Source organism: Passer domesticus, chromosome 1 (assembly GCF_036417665.1).
Source record: "Passer domesticus isolate bPasDom1 chromosome 1, bPasDom1.hap1, whole genome shotgun sequence".
In the NCBI taxonomy this organism is placed as follows: domain Eukaryota; kingdom Metazoa; phylum Chordata; class Aves; order Passeriformes; family Passeridae; genus Passer; species Passer domesticus.
This window is the reverse complement of record NC_087474.1, coordinates 33,767,722-33,787,845: the sequence shown is the minus strand read 5'-3', so window position 1 is coordinate 33,787,845 and position 20,124 is coordinate 33,767,722. Positions and strand designations below refer to the sequence as shown.

Below are 20,124 nucleotides of genomic sequence, written 5' to 3'. Positions count from 1 at the left end.
AACTTTTCATATTAGTATGAGTGTGAACTGAAATACCAAAATAAAAAGATAACAATATTTCTCGTGACTTGCAAACAGTCCTGGACTTTATATGTATTTCCAGATGGGAAACTAAAAATGTACTCTATGTTTGCACATGTATATTCAGAGGTGGTTTGTAGTCTAATTCAAACATTCCAGAATAATGTGACCTAAATATAACAACATGAATCATCCATCACTTTCAAAGAAATATCTGGCAATTTTTCATTATGAATCACTAGGGACAGATACCAATACCTGTCATAAAATTGGTGGTGGTTGTCTGATATGATGAACCAATTATAAAAATCTTCTGGTATTATTCTGGGGATTAGAGAAAATAATGTATCCTTAAATATTATGTAATGAACACCTACAGGAAGCTGAGTTGAAAAGTGGAGTCAGATAAAGTTCATATGAGATTCTGGAGCAGTTGTCAAAACACCAATGTGCAAGAATAAGAGGCAAATATGTATTAAATATTTAGTGCATAAAATGCTATGAATAACCTTCTCACATATGCTCTGTAGTCAGAATATAGTCTGCAGAACATTCTGTAAAATACAGAATATGAATTCCAAACAAAAAATTTTAAACCAAAATAAACAAAATGTTTACCTGGCAGTATCAAATTCTGGAAGGGCCAAATCTCGCCTAAAGGAAATTTTGAAATTCAGAAGTATAAACTGGGTCCTTCGCTGATGCAAAAAATATACAACTCATTTGAAGTCAACTCATCCAAGTTTATAGCTGAGGATCACAGCTAAATTAGAAAAGTAATCTTTGACTATACTAAAAATTTTGACTCTCATATTATAAAAGTAGAAGACTATGAAATTCTGTTTTAAGTAGCTTATGGGGCTTGTCTCCTTTCTAAGCACTCATTTTGGAAAACTAAAATGGAGAGGAGTCATAATGAAAAGGTGGACATTTGGTTTTAAATAATTTCCAATAAACTGAAAAACAAAACTGCAGGAATACTGTCTGCTGTTTTCTATTTTACAAAAGTTTCAATTTTTTTCTCCTTTTTTTTTTTTACTACATAATTTTAAGACCAAGCTTTCATGAGTGAAAATGTACATCATGAAGGTAACAATCCTAAATTACACTTCTTCCCCTCTGATACTGTTACTAAATGAAGAACCTGCTATTACCTTAAAGTAAGATTTGTGGAACATTTTTTCAATATGAAAAAGAGTTGGTTTCAGTGTGACTTTAATATAAAAAATGTGAGGAAAAAAAAGCACACCCATGACTAGAAGAGGAAGGTTTTGCATAAATTGAATTATATTCCTAAAAAACATAAGTTTTTTAGTCAAATCTTCATGCTAGTTCACCTGGTCAAAGTGGTGGTCAAAGTCCATGTTCCCCCTGCCTCTGCAATATTCCAGCAATGTCCAGTATTTCACTGTCTTCTTTGTAATGTAAGTTCTTTGAAATGAAAGGAACTATCTAAAGCAGAGTAACTTGGATGTGCCCACGTTGCCAGAGTCAGTCCTCAGCACATGAGCAATTAACACAGTAAAGGCTGCTCAGGTCCCCAGTGGGGCATCCCATAAGGTGGGCTGGGCAGCAGTCAGAATAAAGGGGATACAAAGTGCAGAGGACACAACTAACTATGCTGCATCCCATGCAGTATGACTACAGAGCACATTTGGGAAGATTATTTATAGCATTTTATACACTAAAATCTCAGATAAACTTTACTGGCCAGCAATTTGCTAGTAAAAAACAGAGTTGAGCATAGTTTGCTGTGTAAGTGTTTCCAGGGTGGGAGACCCAGCCTGTCCCAGTTTTTAAATTACCTCCTCTGAACATAAATTAGGAGTTGCACTAATGAACATCTGGAGAACAGTGTATATCCCTCCCAGCACTGAAAAGCGTCACCAACCATATCTGACAGAATAAACAATAAATGCTGTGAACATTCCCTCGGACTGCACACAGCTTGTAGCAGGGTTTCAAATATGTCTGTGATCTTAGAAGGAGCTCTGCAGGGGTATTCTTTAGTCCTGGTTTGGATATGGTTGACATTATGTGAAAGTAAGTGCTCTCCTGAGATTTCAGTGAAAGCCACGATGCCAGGGAAGCTGATCTCACAAGGCTTCCATCATCTCAGATGACAGAAGTCTCAGAAGATCAGTTAATTTTTGTCATTCTGAGCCAAAATCTCATCAGTAAAGTTCAGGAAATTTCAGGGGCATTAAATCCAAACACAAAGTGCCGCCTTTATTCAGATTTGAATCCTAAATATGAGCCTGCACTCCTGGTAAATTTGAGGAGTTCAGTCTTCCCATTCTTCCACTAGTCATGAAAAACCAGTGTATTTCAACAATTATATTGATATTACCAACATTAATATTAAGTTGAAAGAAAAATATACATAAATTTTTCTCTGACAGAAATTGTGTTTTCTGGAACTGGCAGACAGAAATTCTTCTGTGCTTGTTTCAGCCCTTCCACTGACAAATTGTGTGGCCTCTAGTGAGTCACTTCAATTTTCTCTCTCAGTTCAACAGTCTGAAATTATTTATTTCATAGGAAGACTACCATAATTAATAAACTGCTTCATTAGCTACTGCATAGTTTTTAGAAAATACTTTTTAAGCTTGTCCATAAAGAAGAGATTTATTGCCATGAGGATTTTTCTTCTAGCTCTTGTGTCCTCAGTGGTTAAAATATGGGGCTGGTAAAGAGGGCAAAACCATCTCCCCCACCCAAAGTCCATCACTTGCCTTGAGATGCACTGGCACATCCCAATCAAACGCTGGGGTTAATGTGCAACAGCCTGAAGCTCAAAACAATTTATATTATTTGTGGATCTTGAAAAAATCCTGGAAAATAAAAGCTGTACATATTCCAAGAAAGAGACTGAAATATATCCATGTGAAGCAGAACTTCCCTGTAACACAATCATGTTTTTATTTGTACAGTTTCCTTCCCTGGCTTCACTATCATAAGGGCTTACTTTTACTTTCACCAGCACCCACTGACACACAACTTTACACAAACAAACCTTTTCTGTAAGGGATGGTTGGGCACCAAACAAGTTACCCCTACGTATACGGATGTATCAGACTTAAGTTTCAAAACCTTATGACACACAAAAGCCAACAGCTCATCTGCTGAGCTAGATGATAGCTACAGCAAGCAAATACTGGGATTGTATTTCAGTTATTGCTATGGTTACAAAATCAGGGTGGACACTGGGGAGAAAAGGAGAAAGAGAAACAAATCTACAAAGACAGTAAATCCTCCAAGGAAAGAGGGTGGTGGAGAAACAGGGAGAAAGAGACAGGGTGAGGGCTAGTGGGTGGGGGAGAAAGCGAGGTCACTTTAACACCCAGCTGAATCAAGGCAAACAAAATAATAAAAATCCAAGTTCTTCTAGGGAAATAGTGCTGATAAGATCACCACAGGATAAAGTGACACAAAGAAAGAAAAATGCAAGGAATTGTTACAACTTGTGCCTGTTAGAAGCAGCGCAATTCATATGCACTCGGGAGAAGCAAGATCAGATATTCAGCACATATTCGCAGCAGCTATAAGTAACTGAACTGACTTGCTTCTCCAGTGAACTTACTGAGCCACTGACAGCTTAAGAAGAATTAGCTCCTACCCAGTCTAGTACATAATCCAGAATTTAGGCAAGACAGGTACAAGGTCCTGTTTCAGTAAACAAACCAGAATATGCTTAGTTTCACCTATCACAATAATACCATAGTCCACAGCAAGGCACACTGTCTGCAGGCAAAGCTACTGCCCAGGAAAGGTTCTAAAGCATGGATCGGGAGCACAGTGAAAGTTTGGCTTTGAGGACTTTTAAGCATAAGCACAAATATAACAGGAGATACAATTTCAGAATAGTTCGTTTTGTCAACAGTTGCAGAAGCACCATGGGTTTTAACTATACAACAGTTCCTTCTGTGAAAACACTTCTCCGTTACTGATACAGGAAATTTCATCATTACTCTATTTTTTATTTGGAAGATGTTGCTTTGCACTTTTTTTCCCTCTTATGCTGCTTTCATTGCTTTATTGTGAAGTACAAGATGAGCAATTGCTGTTGAAAGTTCTGCAGAGACGCAATATTTTTCTTTCTGCTCAGCAGTCCAGAATCCATGCAAAGAAAAGCCTTCTGACCCTGAAGCAGTATCTGCTGTTCTACTAAAGTGATTCCATTCCCAGACAGCTTGATAGAAAAACAGAGATGTCAAACCATTTATTTTGTTCAGTAAAGTATCTTCAGTCACAAAGTGTGAAGTATCTAAACCCAGAGTTTCAATGGCTCTAATCCTGCCTGGACTGCCTATGTCAGGCCCTTGCCTGAAATCAGAATGAAAACATTGCAAACCTGGACCCAGAGCAGGAATCAGAGGGATGTCCTTCCCAAGGCCACCAGCTGTCCCAGCCACTGCTGTTAGGGCAGCACTCTTGGTTTCCACATCCAAAGGCTGCTGTGATGGCAGAGCCGAGCACCAAAGCGGGGCTGGGTGAGAGCTTACTACAGCTGCTCCTCGCTTTGTGCTGGTTGCACCACCACAGCTCACGGGCACAGAAACACACATTATTTGTAAAACAAGGAGCAGAAGACTCCATGCAAACTCACACCATAATGTCCATCTGATGCAAGCCCTTGACCTTTGTGGCCAAACCTTTCCTGTTTGGCTGGAATGCTGTGTTCCTGCAGATAGGGAGACATGTTGTCTTAGAGCCATACAAAATGCAGCCAGGTCTCTGCAGACAGCCTGGCCTTTCCTCTAGGATGGAGAGCTGAGTGATGCTTGCACTGGGATTTACATAGACACCAGTAAGATCTGGACCCTTACTTCTAATTGAGTTGAATAAAAATTAGTGCTGATGACACTGTAATTTCACTTCTCTCCTCCTCTGCAAAGCTGTCCAGCATTCTTTGGTATATCAGGAGGTTTGGTTATTCTGCTATTATAATTAGAAACATGCACTCTACCAATTTATTGCTTTTCTCTTCTGGTAACATTTTCACTCTTTCACCTGACAGCCACTTTCAAAAATTTTTTTTAAAATATTTTTGCTGTTCAGCCTAGTAATTCTTACAAGTCAAAAACAATATACGCTTCTGATACAGAAATAATTTTTTTCTTTTCTAAAGAACTATACACGTTCTGTCAGGATTACAGGCACAGCCAAGCTACACATATAACATTTGATTTAAATTTTATAAAACTACATATTGAGCAAGTGGCAGATAGAAATTGTAAAAGAAAAAATAATAGTTTAAATTGAAAACTGTATTTTTAAATAAGTTCAATTCTTTCATTGCAGTCTGCTTTTTATACCTTCTTTCAGAGGCCATAAATTTCTGCAGGTAAGGATCAATGCCTTGCAAAATTCAGATAGAAAGGCATCAGCTCCATGGAAAAGACCTGCTATCACACAGGCTTCCAGTGGTTCAGTGCACACTATTTATCTTTCACTCCGGTAATCCACGCAGTATTGCACTTCCGAGTTCTAAAACCTCCAGCACTCTGAAAGTGCAAAACCAAGCTGTATGTAGGCAGTATATTAAGGCAAAGGCACCGCCAACAGTTCCAACTTCATAATACTTTCAGCCTACTGAACCACATGTTAATATGCTACACGTGCCACTCTGCATATTTTTGCCATATTTTTACCATGTACACTAAGGAGCTATATGTTTCCTCCTCTTTCCAGTGCAATATATTTTAATATAAAATCAATGTGTGTTTTTGGTGGGCAGCATAAGAGTTTTACCTACTCGGCTGTGAATCTAAGAAGAAAGCAGTATTGATTTAGAAGTTCACTCATTCATTTACTAGGACAGTTTTAAAGCATTAGGTGATAACCTAATTGAGAGGCATACTGTGAGGGAAACTGAGATTGCTGTGATAAATTAAATCAGTTCTGGGATGTCATCTACAATACCTTAATACTTGATGGAATGTTCTCCCGAAAAAAAATAAACTAGGAAGCAAGCATCTTGGATGGCAGAGGGTGGGTTTCTATAAATGCCAGGTGATACAAGGTGATTAAAATACGTATTGCTTATTGTAGAAACATTACCTAAATGCTACACATATTCTATATTTGTGAGTAGGTCTGCTTGTATATCAGACAATGTATATATTTATCAGACTGACTTCCATTTCCCACTATAAACCAATTATGAACCAACCAATGGTGTGAATCTTTTGCCATCTATCAGCTTTCTTTAAAAAACCATGGCATCCCTACAGATATTTACTCACATGCATTTTACAGAGGCAAATTAAGTCACACGTGTCACCAAACAGTGTTATGACTGCTGCATGCCAAACTGTGCTTGCATTGCTCAGGTACAGACTGCCATGAGGCCAGAAGGATCTGGTCTCATATCTGGGTCTCACATTTAGAGGAGCCTGTCCCACGTTCTCTCACGTAGGCCTCCCAAAAGTGCTGATACTCCCATGGATTTGGGCACCTAGTAAATCAGGCCCAAAGTCCCCTGGACTTCTCCAGTTACTTCAGTCACTAGCTACCAGCATCTTAGATGACTCTGTCTGGTGTTGGACGCATCCATTCTTGTTGGGGTGGGGCCAGCCAAAGACAGCATAAGCAATGCTGAATGCACCAGCAGTAATAGCATTATCAGAATCCAGGGAAATCTGAAATTCTTTCCTAATGCAGGACACGGTCTTATAAGGTATTAAGCACCCTCATTTTTAACTTTTAACTAAGTCACCAGAGTATGTGAAGTACCATGCTTTAAGTTTGAGGAAAAGTGAAACAGTTAACAAAAAGAACAAACAACCGTGTAACATAGATGATTCTGATTTAAAATCCATGAATTTGCATGTGAGAAATAATTTTGCTCTAAATATTTCCTACATTTTTTCTACTTTGTATTCAGGCAGAGTATTGTTAATAGATTCATATTCCTCAAAGCAGTGGCTAAATGAAGAGACTTTTTACATTGCATGTGTGCTCATACAGAAACAAAATATAAAATTAAAATGTAGAAATATAAAATATTTTTAAAACCCCAAACCTGCATTTGAAAATAGGAAAAGTCCTGGAACTCTGAATTATACCTCTTAAGAGTTAATGTGTGCAGATTTTTTCTACCCTTGGAAGAATGGCAGAAGTAAAGGCTCTGCTTGTTCACTACACCACATTTTGGAACTGATAGCAATTTCTTCATACATTAAAATGCCTTCATACATTAGATTTAGGGACAAAACCTGCTTACCCAGATTAAAAAGTAATTTGTATTAATATACACTTTCAGTTATTAAGGCACAGAATTCTCACCATATGCACCAATAATTTAATCTTGTTCTTAAGTAGCCTCACACTACCAGTAAAAAAGAGGCAGGGGGTGAGGGGAGAGAGTAAACTACAGAACCTTTAGTCCCCAAAACAGATGCCAGTTTTGGATTTATTCATCCAAGGAGTATTTAGCTTGGCTCAGCTACACTTGCATTGAAAAAACACTTGCCTATTCCAAAAAGTTTTTAACGAGCTCTGCTGCAGATGCTGTTGCCATTTGGCATGTCACCGTCACTGTGTGGTACAGCAGAGAGAACTCTCGACCACAGGTTTTCCTTGGCTGGGGGAGCCAGCATTTTTGGCTATCATTCTTCTTCTGGCCAAATGGCTGCATGTTTACAGAATGTGGTTTTAGAAAGAGTGTTAACAGAGGTTGGGTTAACAGCCTAACCCAGACCAACAGTGAGGCAAAGGCATGACCTACCCAACCTAAGAAAACAGAGGTAGAATAAACTTATATATGTTGTTGCTCTTAACCTAGAGTCTCCTGTATGCACCATACCTATAGATAAATAGATATTTTTCTTTGCCTCAGGATGGATGATAACAACTTTAAAAGCTTCATCAGTCATACAAAGTAGAAATATATAAAAATATGTGGTTGCTTAATCTTTGTCGGCTTGATTTTATTCTCTCACTTATGACAATTTTACCTTGGCAAAGTGCCACTGAAAAAAGTTCAATGAAGTTACTCCTGGTTTTCACTATGATGAGATATCTTGAGAGGATAAAAACCTTACAGAGTTAAAACTAAAAGCTTCTGTCTTCATACTTCCATTAGACAGCAGCAAATGGCAGTTCTGAAACTTTAAAAGCCAAAGAGTTTCTGCACTGATAACTTGATTCCAAGGATATTAGTCCCAAATACCTCCACAAGAGTGCATATAAAGCCGGGAAAAACTTAAAAATATTCACCTGTAGTTTGGTTTACCTACATTAACCCTATATCATTACATATACCTGAGAAGCCTTGACCTATTGAGAAGTAGAACAACTTTAAAAAACAATTCCATTTTTTTGTTATGACATCTGACATATAAATAAATTACATTTGTCTGAATTCTGACAGTTCTTTTTGATGGGAACACCTTTGTTGCATTCCAGAAAAAGAAAATATCCCAGAGACAGATGGATAGATAGAGAGATAGATAGATAGATAGATAGATAGATAGATAGATAGATAGATAGATAGATAGATAGATATTATTTGGTGTGCTTCTCTGACACACTGTGCTCCTATCTGGAAAAAACAAGGACTATGTACACTCCCTCTGCAGCACACCCTTTATACTTCACTCTTTATTAACTGACAATTTTCTTTAGATCAAGTTGTGGAGCACAGACACCATTAGAGAAACAACCAGACCATTTGCTTAAATTCTACAGACCTGCACCAAAAATCCCATTTAGCACAGTGTGGAGCAGATAGTTCACCCTTCAGCTCCCTCTCACCAAGAGATCAGTTAGGACTAAGAACAACTTGAAAGTTCATAGACACAAAGGCAATTTACTGCAGCATATTAAAAAAGAGTATAACGTATGACTAAGGATGAAGTAAGCAGTGTCTGGCTACATCCCCCCACTGTCTGGGTAACTGGTATGCAACAGCAAAATGAGAAAATACAGTAATTTTAAAAAATTCTCTTTTTACCATTTTGGCTTCTGAATGCATTGGGGGAACTTGAGGTGAAGCACATGGATTATTGAGGTTCGGCCCTTGCATCCCCATGATGTTGGAGTTCATTGACATTTGTCGCTCCATCTTTTAAAAGAAATAAAAAAAAAAAAGCTTTGAAAACATCTGGAGACATTTGCAAGAATTTACTCTCGGTTTCTATTTAAATGGACTCAGCTTTATTTCTTCAAGTCATGACTGAGAAAATAACAATCTGTGTCATGAATTGCATATGTGTATGCACGTAGGCGTGTGTTTCATCAGAATCAGCCCTGAAAACTCACAGCCAATTATAAAGAAAAGGTTTCTTTAATAAACAAATGTAGCAGCCACCCAGGTTTGTGCTTTTTTTGTAATGATTTTCTCCCATTCAGTATAACAACACTCAGAGTTAAGTGGTTTTAAAAGCATCACTGTATAAAACTGTAGCTTCCCCTCCCAGTGCAGCCCAACTTAGGTTTTTAAAAGCATAAATAAAAATCTACAATCTCAAGCATATGTAAAACAAGTTGGCTATTTTTCCTTCCCTTGGACTGCTCAGCTGGGAAGAGTTTTCCACATGTCTTGTAAGGGAAGCTTTCATGCTCTGCTGAGATAACAAAAAACAAAGCAAAACTTCTCCTGGCTGTTCAGAGCCCTTTCTGCAAGCTAGTCCCACTAGGCTGGGACGGAGTGACACAAACAAAACCTAATGGCAGTAAATCCTCTATAAAACAATTTCCTGGAGGGTATTCCCCCAAAAAAGACAAGCCCTGCACATGGCTAGGCCTTGTAAGGGGTGGTAAAACAGGGTTATGATGCTGCTTCCAGACAGAGCTGAGCATCCCACCTTGCTTTAAGCCAGTCTGCTGAATTTTTTGCTTTTACAAAAAAGACACTTTTGGGTCCTTCTGATCAATCCAAGCAGGGGAGCTATTTTTTTGCACCCTGTGATGAAGCGTTGTCTCCCACCCTCTATGATGCCTGAAATAATGGATGCTGGGCTTTGGGGAAATGTGAATACCCCACTGTCCCCTGGCAGAGAAAAGCTGCCAAGGGCCCCTTTCCCTTTCTCCATGGGGTAGGAGCAGCTCCCAGTGCCATCTCCCTGCAGCCCTTTCAGAAGTGCTGTGGGGCAGGAGGAGCAGCCAGTGCTGACAGGGTCTGTCTCGCCTCCACCCTCATCCCTCCAGGGCTCGCAGCCAGAGCACACCTGCTTGTCTGCAAATAAAGCTGCCCAAAGGGCTCCCCAGCAGCAGACTGAAGCCACTGAACTTACACTGTTGCTGGATGTTTGTTGCATTTTGGGTTCTTGGGAATCATGCCAGAAAAAAATTTCCCACAATGAGACATCTTATGGGTTTTTTTGTTAAAATTCCTGATCAATATTCCAGGAGAGCCTTATTGACAAGTTAATAATTAATAACTTATTCATGATTGCTCAAACAGCAGCCAAACCTGAATCTCTGTATCTCTGTGGAGTGTTCCCCTTGATCCAGCAAAGCCAGAACAAGCAGTGCTTTTCTCCCTCCCATGGTCAATGGCTGTCAGGTTTGTCTTGCAAACTGAACAGAGTGAAATGTAGTAAAAACTTCTCCTTTGCCCATCCCCTCTTCCCCGTGTCATCCTTACTTTTCTCCATCCCTGACCTGCCCAAATGTTTTCTACTGAAAAGGTTAAAAGGTTAAAATAACTTAAATTTTGAAGTTACAGTTGTAAAGCAGCCATTTGGCTTCCATAAGATGGGAAATATTCTCATCCCTCCAGAAATGTTAAAGATGAGCAGCAATTGTTACCTAGTTCTCAATAAGTGCAAGTTACCAGGCCAGAAAAATAAATCACATTTCTTTCTTGCTAAGTGGTTATGTCCCACACAAGAGGATCACTTAAGAGTTCACTGATGTAACTTATGTACATTGTTTTCCCATTTTTTTTTCTGAATTCAAACAAATCTTTTTGTTCCATCACTGACATACTCATCTCACCTACATAAACAAGTATGAGAATCACAAATTGTAGTCTCATGTATACTGCTTCTAATCACTCTCACACTAATTAGCATGCCATTAACTTAACCAGAAATATTCTAGTCTAAGGTGAAGCACCAAAGAAGGCCCAGCTTCCTTATTATTTTATTATTATTATTTTTACAAAACCCAGAAGACTTTCACCTCTGCTTAGATTGAACCAAACACAAAACAACTTTCCACTCTGCAAAAAAGCCAAATAAGAAAACTTACAGGCATGAGAACAGCAGAAGATCCTGGCATGGTGGGGTTGGGCAGGGTGCCAGGCATGGAGGCAGGCATAGGCTGTCTTTGTCGGTTGTGTAGGTGCAGTAGTGAAGACAGAGAACCTGGGACAGGCCTAGAAGAAAGGAAAAGAAAAGAAAAGAAAGCTGTCATGTGCTGTGGAGACCAAAACAAGCCTTACCCTGCCAGCCATTGGTAGGCACAGGCAGCTCCAGACAAGCAGGCGCAGATAAACCAATCCAGGATTTGTCTCTTCCTGCATAAATCAATGGAACATAAAGTTTTCACAAAGAGGATGAATCACCTTCCTTATTCCCTTTATCAGTTAAAGCATAGTTCATCTGATACAACATGAATGTAAACATATCAGCTGGTCTCAGTCTGAGCATCTCTGCACAGCACAGTGGCTAGCAAAAGATGGTACAAAGAAGATTTTCTACAGACAAACCAGAAAAATCTGCTGGCATTATCACACTGCTGTAAGTTTTGCCCTCAAGAACAAAAATATCTACATAATAGTTTTGCAGACTATGACAGAAAATTAACCACTCCTAAATCAATTTTGAAATTGTATCACATGTAAATAAGCTGGTCTAAAATGAGTATTTCAAATCACTCTTGATAATCTCCCCCGTGAAAATCTACCAAGCCTTTGTTCCAAAACAAGATTACTAATTTTACCATTTAGCACACCACCAGGACACAAAAACTGGGGGGGAAAAAAAAAGTAGAAATAAAATTAGGAAAATTACATTCAGATTAAGCAATTTATGAAAGCAAAACATATCGACTACAGAAAAGTAGAGTGAATTATTTTGGCAAGCAGGGTTCAAAAGATTTAGAAGGATTTTTTTAAGTACAGCACAGGGAAAACTGCATGTGAGAAAGCAGGCCCACTCACAAAGAAGAATCATAAAATTAACGGATTAAACAATGCTGGGACTACACTTTCAAAAAAGCTTTTAAGAATGTGACCGTGGGAATTATGTTAGCAGTTTTATATTCTTTTGGGTTTTTTTTTTTTTTAGTTTTGAAGAAAGCATGAGTTGCTTGAAGTTTCAGGTGAGTGTAAGTTACTACATTTTCAAGTTTTCAAAAACCTTGAAAATAAAGTTTTCACATACAGTGCCTCAACAAACACTGACAGTACAAGTAGGTGTGTTAAATTCTCAGAGAAAAGGATGCTTTTCTGTATAGCACTGTATATTACACTGCTTTTTAGGAAGGAGAGTTGCCCCTAAAGGTATGAGATGGACTGGAGAAGAAGGTGCATAATCTGGGAGTTTGAAGAGCCTCTGCAGGGGCTATCATGGCAAAAGTCTAAGATGTTTAGAGCCTTTAAACATCACAGTTGATTTAAAGCCTTGGAAGAAGCATCCTTTGCTTCAGTGGTCAATCCACAGCTAGCCATAAAAGCCTCAAAATTGGGCTGACCTGGTCAGGGGAAGTAGAGTCATAACTCTAGAGGAGCAAGAGGTATCCTCCTTGGTCTGAGCTGTGTCACACCAAATGATGGGGTTTTGCCCCTCCAATTGCAAGTGGTACTTGCAACCATGAATACATACAACCCTCCTCTAACTTTAGCTGTCACTTCCAGCTATCAAACATAATGCAAAAAGCCCAAAGGCTGTGAATGAGGGGATTCACAGACATCCAGTTTGGAGGACACCACATCCAGGGTCCCAAATTGTAGGTGCCTGTCTGATGGCAAAACCACCTTCTTCTGATATACAAGCCTCCTTCTCTTTTGCCAAGACTTCAAACTACCTTATCCTCTTTTCTTTAAAACTCCCCAGTATTTCCTGTCCTTGAACTTGCAGTCCTTCAACACTCATATCTTCAACCCCGTTTCCCTAGAAACATCTCTATCCCAACAAATGCCACCTCAAAATACTTGCCCTGACAATTCCCTCATAGTAAGACACTCTGCTCCTCCCACCCTCCTGCCCTCAGCTGCCCTCTTTTAGCAGCTGCACACAACTGAACCCATCCTTTTGTCTTGGTTCTCTGTGGAGAGAAAAAGCCTGTGTTTTGAAGGATGTTTTAAAAATTCTCCCAGACACATACAGTACTTATTCAGAAGGGGAAGAAAGAAACCCAAAAATAACAACAAATGTATCTCAGATACAGACAAGTTCTTCCTATTCCTCCCTTGTTATCTGCTGATGGAGGAATGTGATGTACTTATATCTTTATATCACCTTAAAAAACCTCAATATTTTCCAAATGTGTGGGGTAATCCTGTGAGAGAGTGCAGTAAGTTCTGCGACGGAACATGACTGAATTTCTGGGATATGCAGCTCTACAGTGCAAGGGCTGAGCCTGGGGTGCCGCGGAGGTGGCATAAGTGGAATGGATGCAGTGCAGGAAAAATGAGCTCAGAAAATATACTCAAAGTACACAGACCCTAACCTATTCTGCTGTCCACTTAAACTCAGCTGCTCCAGGTACCAGCACTCATTCACACATGAGGACTTGAAAAATCAATAGGACAGGGTCAAAATAGCGTGAAAAGCAGATTCCGTGTTCTTTTGAAAAGCAAAAAGTGAGGAGATACTAGGTTGAATGTGAGGAGGAAATCTCAGTTGACATTTTAGAGACTGTGGTGACCCCTACAAGCAAGGTCCACTTCCCACTGGCCCATACTCAGGAGAACTACTGCCCTGCAGAGCAGATGACAAATTCAAACAGGTCTTCTCCACCTCATGCTTTAAAGCCCATGTGCCAGATGGAAGGGCTGGGCCCCACGTTGGGGCATTTGAGGGGCAGAACAGAGTGTGCTGCAACCCCAGCTGGGGACACCCATGGGGTTTCCTTCCAGACAGTGGGCAGGAGGAGTGGGCAGGAAAGGAGAAAGCACTGGTGCACTCTCCTGCCTGGCCTGGAATGAGACTCACCTGCCCACTCTGCTGCCCTCTAAGTCCACCAGCTCAGATGAGTGGGAACTGAGATCTATGGAAGAGAATCTATGGGAACTGCACTGGCCAGAGCCACACATTCAATAAAAATACCTCTTGAGTTTTCAGTGGGGTCAAAGTAAGACAAGCACCGTGAAAAGAGCACCCTCCCCCCCTTTATTCATTCTGAGAGTGCCCTACATACAGACCCTCTGTACAATTCAGCAGTTTCCTAATAAGCTTAGGTGTTAGACCATTTGACAGAAACTTATTTTGGCCTGACCTATACAATTTGTGCAAGTGATTCTCAAGGGACTGCATGGTTTGGTTTTGCTTATACGTTCCAGAGCCAAAAAAATTTCCAAAATTGCTTTAATGAGTTTGGGAATATGGGGCATGAGCAAAAGGGAATTATTGGTATTTATTGAAATGGCAAAGAATCTTCCTTGCTGTCCCCAGTTTTACCTTTAACACTGCTTCATTTTAGGGGAAAGCACCTACTCTACACTTAGCTAGAGGCGAAAAAAATCTTCAGTTCTTCAGATATTTTTTCTTACTACACTCTTGCTAGTCCATTCTCAAGTCTGCTTTTTAAAAGAGGTGCAGACCAGTCAGAGAAGACTTACACTTCAAGGTTGAGTCTCTTTGTTGAAAAGCCTGCAGTGCTCCTACCATCGATAAACGTGCGACATAATCCACTCTGGATTCCCCCCTCCCATACCAGAGAAACTGACATTGGCCAGTACTCATGGATAACTCCATTGCTCCTACACTGAATACAGGTCATTGATTTAGCACGTGCTCCTGTACACACTCACTCTCACGGAGCTCAGAGAATATGTATGGCACAGAACCATCCAGGCTGAGATACTCAATTTGTCTAAGACATCTCTTCCAAGGACAACACAATCTCTTTTGTTGTTGCTTTCTATCTGGCAGCAAAGAAAGTCAGTGAGAGTTTGTAATTGTTATTTTTTGGTATACATGTTGAATCTGCTCCACTCTTTGTAAATGCTGGGGATGTACTGCCTGCAGACTGTCAATCGATATTGCTGACTGGGAGATTTTCATTCCTTGGCACCTGTGTTGCTAAATAAATAGGGCTGTTGGGCAAACAGCCCACAGATAAAGGACATATAAGATAGAGAACTGGCAGAAGCTCAACCTCACTGAAAATCTGGCTACCCGTGAAATTTTTCCAAAATTTAGGAATTTTTACTGAGTTCCAGCGGAAGCCTGCTGTTGAACATCATGGGGTCTCAGCCAGCATTTGCATGCTTTGGGCGTATGTGGCCTGGATAGTCAGCATTACGGTGGCTTAGTAAAATACCACACGTTAGCCAAGCTGCTGTAACTGACCATGTTGGCTCTTCTTCCTCTGCATGGTCGTGCTAACACCGTGAGTCACTCTTATTAACATTTAAACAGATGGGTGGTACCCTGCTAAGCCATGGTGACTCGATCATGTTCCATCATATGACTCTGCCCAATGATTAAAGATAACTCCTCTAATGCAATAAAATATCTAGGATATATACTTCAGTGTCTGCCTCCTTGATTAAGACCAAATACTCCGTCTGATGTGATGCAATTGATGCCTGATGACTAAACACTACACTTGTCTATTAAAAGACTAGGCTTCCCTGAACTTGAAGTCTTCAAGGACATTTTGGGCAGATGACAATTTGTTGCTGAGATCTCATGACAGTAGGTTCCTACTGACCTAGACCATTTGGGGCTATGTGCAAAAGGACTGATGCTATTCAAAGTATCACTGCAGAAGGTTTTCTACTATGGTAAAGCACTCCAGGTCAGTGGGTCTTACCATGACCTCTCTTCTGGTTCTTACTCCCCTGCACATAGCATTCGTGCAAGTTCATCAAGAATACCTACATCACAACCCCATTTGTTCCACTTCAGCTAGGTCTGGTGTGGAAAAAGTTTAACCCAAAGTATAATGAGTTGTACTGGAGTAAAGGAACTCATCTCTTGACTCTCCATAGCCTTCAGACCAAGCCAGCTCACACCAGAGCAGCCCACAGGTGGCTGGTTGTGCTGTGGAAATTTGTCATGTCAGCTCAGCACTGGCTAAGGGATTTCTATACCACACTGCCATTACACAACACACTTCATCAGACTTCCATAATTTTTATATATATGTATAAACATGAATGTATTTATGTATTTATTACAACAGTGCCTAGAAGCCTTAGTTTAAAATAGTGAGGTGGGTGAGGGTCTGCCCCAAAAAGCTTGGAGATCAAGGGAAACGTGAGGGAGAGTGAGTAGAAGCAATATGAAGACAGAGGTGAATAAGACATCAATGATAACGTTATGATCAATGTAATGAGGAGCAATCACTGCATGCCAGCAGCCTGGATCTTTTCAAGGGATGTCAGTGCGTGCATGTGGTTTGGGTGGCTTTCAGGCTGAAGCCCCCAAGTAGCATACCATACTGAGAATAAGCACAGCTGGCTGCAGTCTACCCTGTGAAACTCTCATTGACAGCCAGGTACTGTCACAATTAAACTTTTCATTGCAGAAAGTAAGTTTCCTGGAGCATGTGTTTCCACAGACCAGCTGCAAGCTGCTTTTACAACAGCTACTGCAGCCAGAGCACCTGGCCCAAGTGCTGTCCTGGGCCTTCAATATTTGAATAATTCAGTCAGAGGCAAAGACATGGAGGGGATGTTTTAATCTGAGAAATGTGTTCTGACTGGAGGGGCTGCCTCATTTACTGCTTGTCTGCTGTTCTGTGATCCACACTGCTATTAGGTTAAACCTACCAGTCTAACTAGAGCTTTCCTTATTTGTGATCCATTATTTCCCACCCTCAAAGTAAGGCAGTTGTGTCTAGTTTCAATTTATCCATTTGTCGTTCAGAGGAGGAAAGAAAAAATAAACACAAGGGAAAGCAACAGCAAAGCATCAGACCAGTACTTGGAATACCTTGCATAGTTGCAAGGGACCTCACCTGACCTGCTGTACCCCATGTTTAATGATGTTTTAATCACATCACCACCAGACAGCCAAGCATTCCATGAAGTGGGAGGTTTGTGTCACTAGGAATTTTCAGGGAGCCAAACCATATTCAGGGGAAAAGAAAACTGGCACCTAGAATTCATGGCTCCCTGCCAACCTAGTAAAGATCCTTGTTTGTATTTCTCAGATAATTCAGACATCTGCATGATGTGGCCAGATTATTATTATCAGTAGCAGACATTTATACTGTGGTGGTGCCCAAAGGTCCCAGTTGGGACTGGGACCCTGTTGAGCCTGGCACTGTACAAACACAGATAAGAGGCAATTCATACAGTGCGTGTTTATATTCTAGGGACACAAACCAGATGAAAAGTAGAAGAAGGAGATAGAACACACAAGCAAATAAATATGCTAAAGAATTACAGACAATTTAGAGGCACAACTCTGGTTGCCTTTTTGTTTCTTTGTATGTTTTTTTATTTAACTGGTATGCTCAGAAATGACAGGACCGAGAAAGTTTGCAAGAGGAAGGGAGTAGCTAAGAGTGAGACACAAGAAGGGCAACACTCTAGAGAGGGAAAATTGTGGCTCATAACTTAGAGGATTTGGGAAGCATCCAGACAAAGCTATGCTTTCTGTAGAGATTTTTAAATGAGGTGTGCATGTATCTTCATATATTTTTTGCCTTTAGGTATTTTCCCAGTGTTGGACAAGAAGAGATTTCTGCCTGGGAAAGAGAAACCAGCTGATGGTAAAAACACTGGCAAAGTGAAAGTGATGCTTGACACTGTAATGAGAAACTGGAGGACTGAGATAAGATAAGGCTAAGCTTCAAAAAGTCTTAAAGACAAGAAGCTTGATTCAGAAGTGAAAGGAAAGCCCGTGTAAGTGTCTCAGAAGAGCTGGCACAATTAAGGTAACAAGCTATACATCGGCACAGAGGAAGAAGAATTTCAGCAACAAGCATTACAAAAGGAGCAAGATGCAGCATGCAGATATGAAATGATACGAAATAGAAGTCAAAGGCAACTAAAGAGATGTTATTTCTCAATTCAAATGTCCCTCAATATCACCTGGGGAGAAGCTGTTCATTGGAAACAAAGCAACTCCCTCAGAAATGTATTCTTGATCACTTGTTCTAATACACAAGGACAGAAGACCCAAATGAAGGGAAAGAATAAGCAAAACAAACAAGCAAACAAAAAGAACCAGTTGAGAACGGACATATATATATATATATATAGTATAATATAGTATTTTACTATATATATATATATATATATATATAGTAAAATACTATCATACTGCAGAAAAATGCCTTCAAAATGTGTTAAGAACTCTGTACTTTTCACCTGAGCTTGTAGGAGAAAAGCCCCACAAATCAGCAGCCCCATCATGTATTTAGTGGGCCAAAGTCTGTTTAAAGTTTTAGTCAATGATAAATCTTGCCTTTAGAAACTCCAGTTCTGCTAATGCCACCTATATTTCCTGAATATATGTTTAAGGAACCTCTGCAAACTCAGCACAAGTAAAAGGACCAGCAGGCCCTTGGAAGCCTCACAAAACCCATTAACATTTGCCTTTTGAGTCTTGCAGGTCTTAGAAACTGCTGGTTTCAATCTTTCTTTCCCTCTAAATATTTCACTGGGTCTTATTGCATGACCCATTACAAGAAAAATAAGAAAAGCTAGAATGGTTTCTTCGACTATAACCTTCTTGGAGAAGTTTATGTTCTGTACAGTGTTATGCACACAGCTGGAGCTCACAAATGATATGTGAAGGATAATGGCATAGTTAAAGCAAAACAGGGAAACACTGCAAAAGGCAGGTTCAAGGATTATAAAGAACTAGCCCTTATAAAAGAACATTCTTGCATTAAAATAAGAAAAAAAAAGAAGTGGGATTAACCCAAAAAACTGCAACATAAATATGATTTGACCATAAAATTAAGCAATGATGTCAAACTGATTCCACTGCCACCACAGTCTCTCAGCTCAGACAGAACCAAGTTAATTTTTTGCAGCCCCACAAATAAAGGTGCATCATTTTTTACTGAAAAAATAGGTAGGTATAACACAAAAATACATGAAATGACGGCTGACTTAAAAACCAGGAATGATAACGGCAATAAAGCTTACACAAACACTTTTTAACATGATCATTCTTTTTGAAATCTGGGCTTAAGATTCCAGCCAGACAAGCAAAATCAAGAAAATGTGAAAATATGAGGCTCATTGAGAAAAATATCAACAGGTTAAACAGCCGGGAAAAAACCTACCTGCAGCATCCAGATAGGGTAACAACTGAACATCAAGTAACTCTTCTGCCAGGTTTGGGCTATCTAAAGGTGCTGGAGCCCACATTCGCTCAAGTGACTCCTTTCACACACACATTATAGAAGTGCAAATGGATTTTATCTGACCTTCACAACTTTGTATCTGAAAGGGATAGCCTGTTGCAAAAAGGATGGAGAAAAGGCACTTTAAAAAAGAGTTTTACTCTTGAAGGGCTGAGAGGATCTTCAGAGCGCTCTCACTGATTGCTCACTACCAACTGATTCCTATACTAGAAATGAGGTAAAACAAATGTCTCAAAATTGTCTTTCTATTTACCATTATAATTTGGACCAGTGCAATTTAATAGAAATACTAAGATAAAAGACCTTTGTAAACCCTCTTTATAATAAAAATATTTTTAAATCTTTTTGAAGTGATTTATTTTTCTTTTTTCCTTTTTTTTAACTTCCCAAACAATGCAGAAGTTTGTCTCTGAAAATAAGATGGTGAATTACAGCAAAGTTATGAAAACAAAGAACCAACAGTTTCTCCAGTGCAGGCTTGTTACCATGAGCTAATAATTCCAGACTTTAAGCAAGCTGAGCCTCTTTTTTAATAACTGCATGCCTCTAGGCAAAGTATTTCTACTAAAAAATTATTGAGGCATGGAACAAGGCAAGGTGTGTGAGCTAATGTTGGATTGTTCAGCTACTAAACCAACTCCTATAGCAATG

General features: G+C 39.7%; 1 protein-coding gene across 3 annotated transcripts in view; it reads right to left on the bottom strand.

The window, feature by feature from the left end:
* The window catches only part of CREB5 (cAMP responsive element binding protein 5), a 254,644-nt gene that overhangs the window by 59,316 nt on the left and 175,204 nt on the right, over positions 1-20,124 (bottom strand). For all 3 annotated transcript variants that reach the window (XM_064413119.1, XM_064413110.1, XM_064413129.1), the window contains 2 exons: positions 11,224-11,350; positions 8,981-9,091 (listed from right to left, as the gene is read on the bottom strand). In XM_064413119.1, coding sequence (XP_064269189.1) covers positions 8,981-9,091; positions 11,224-11,350 — 238 coding nt within the window. The remainder of the gene's footprint in view (positions 1-8,980; positions 9,092-11,223; positions 11,351-20,124) is intronic.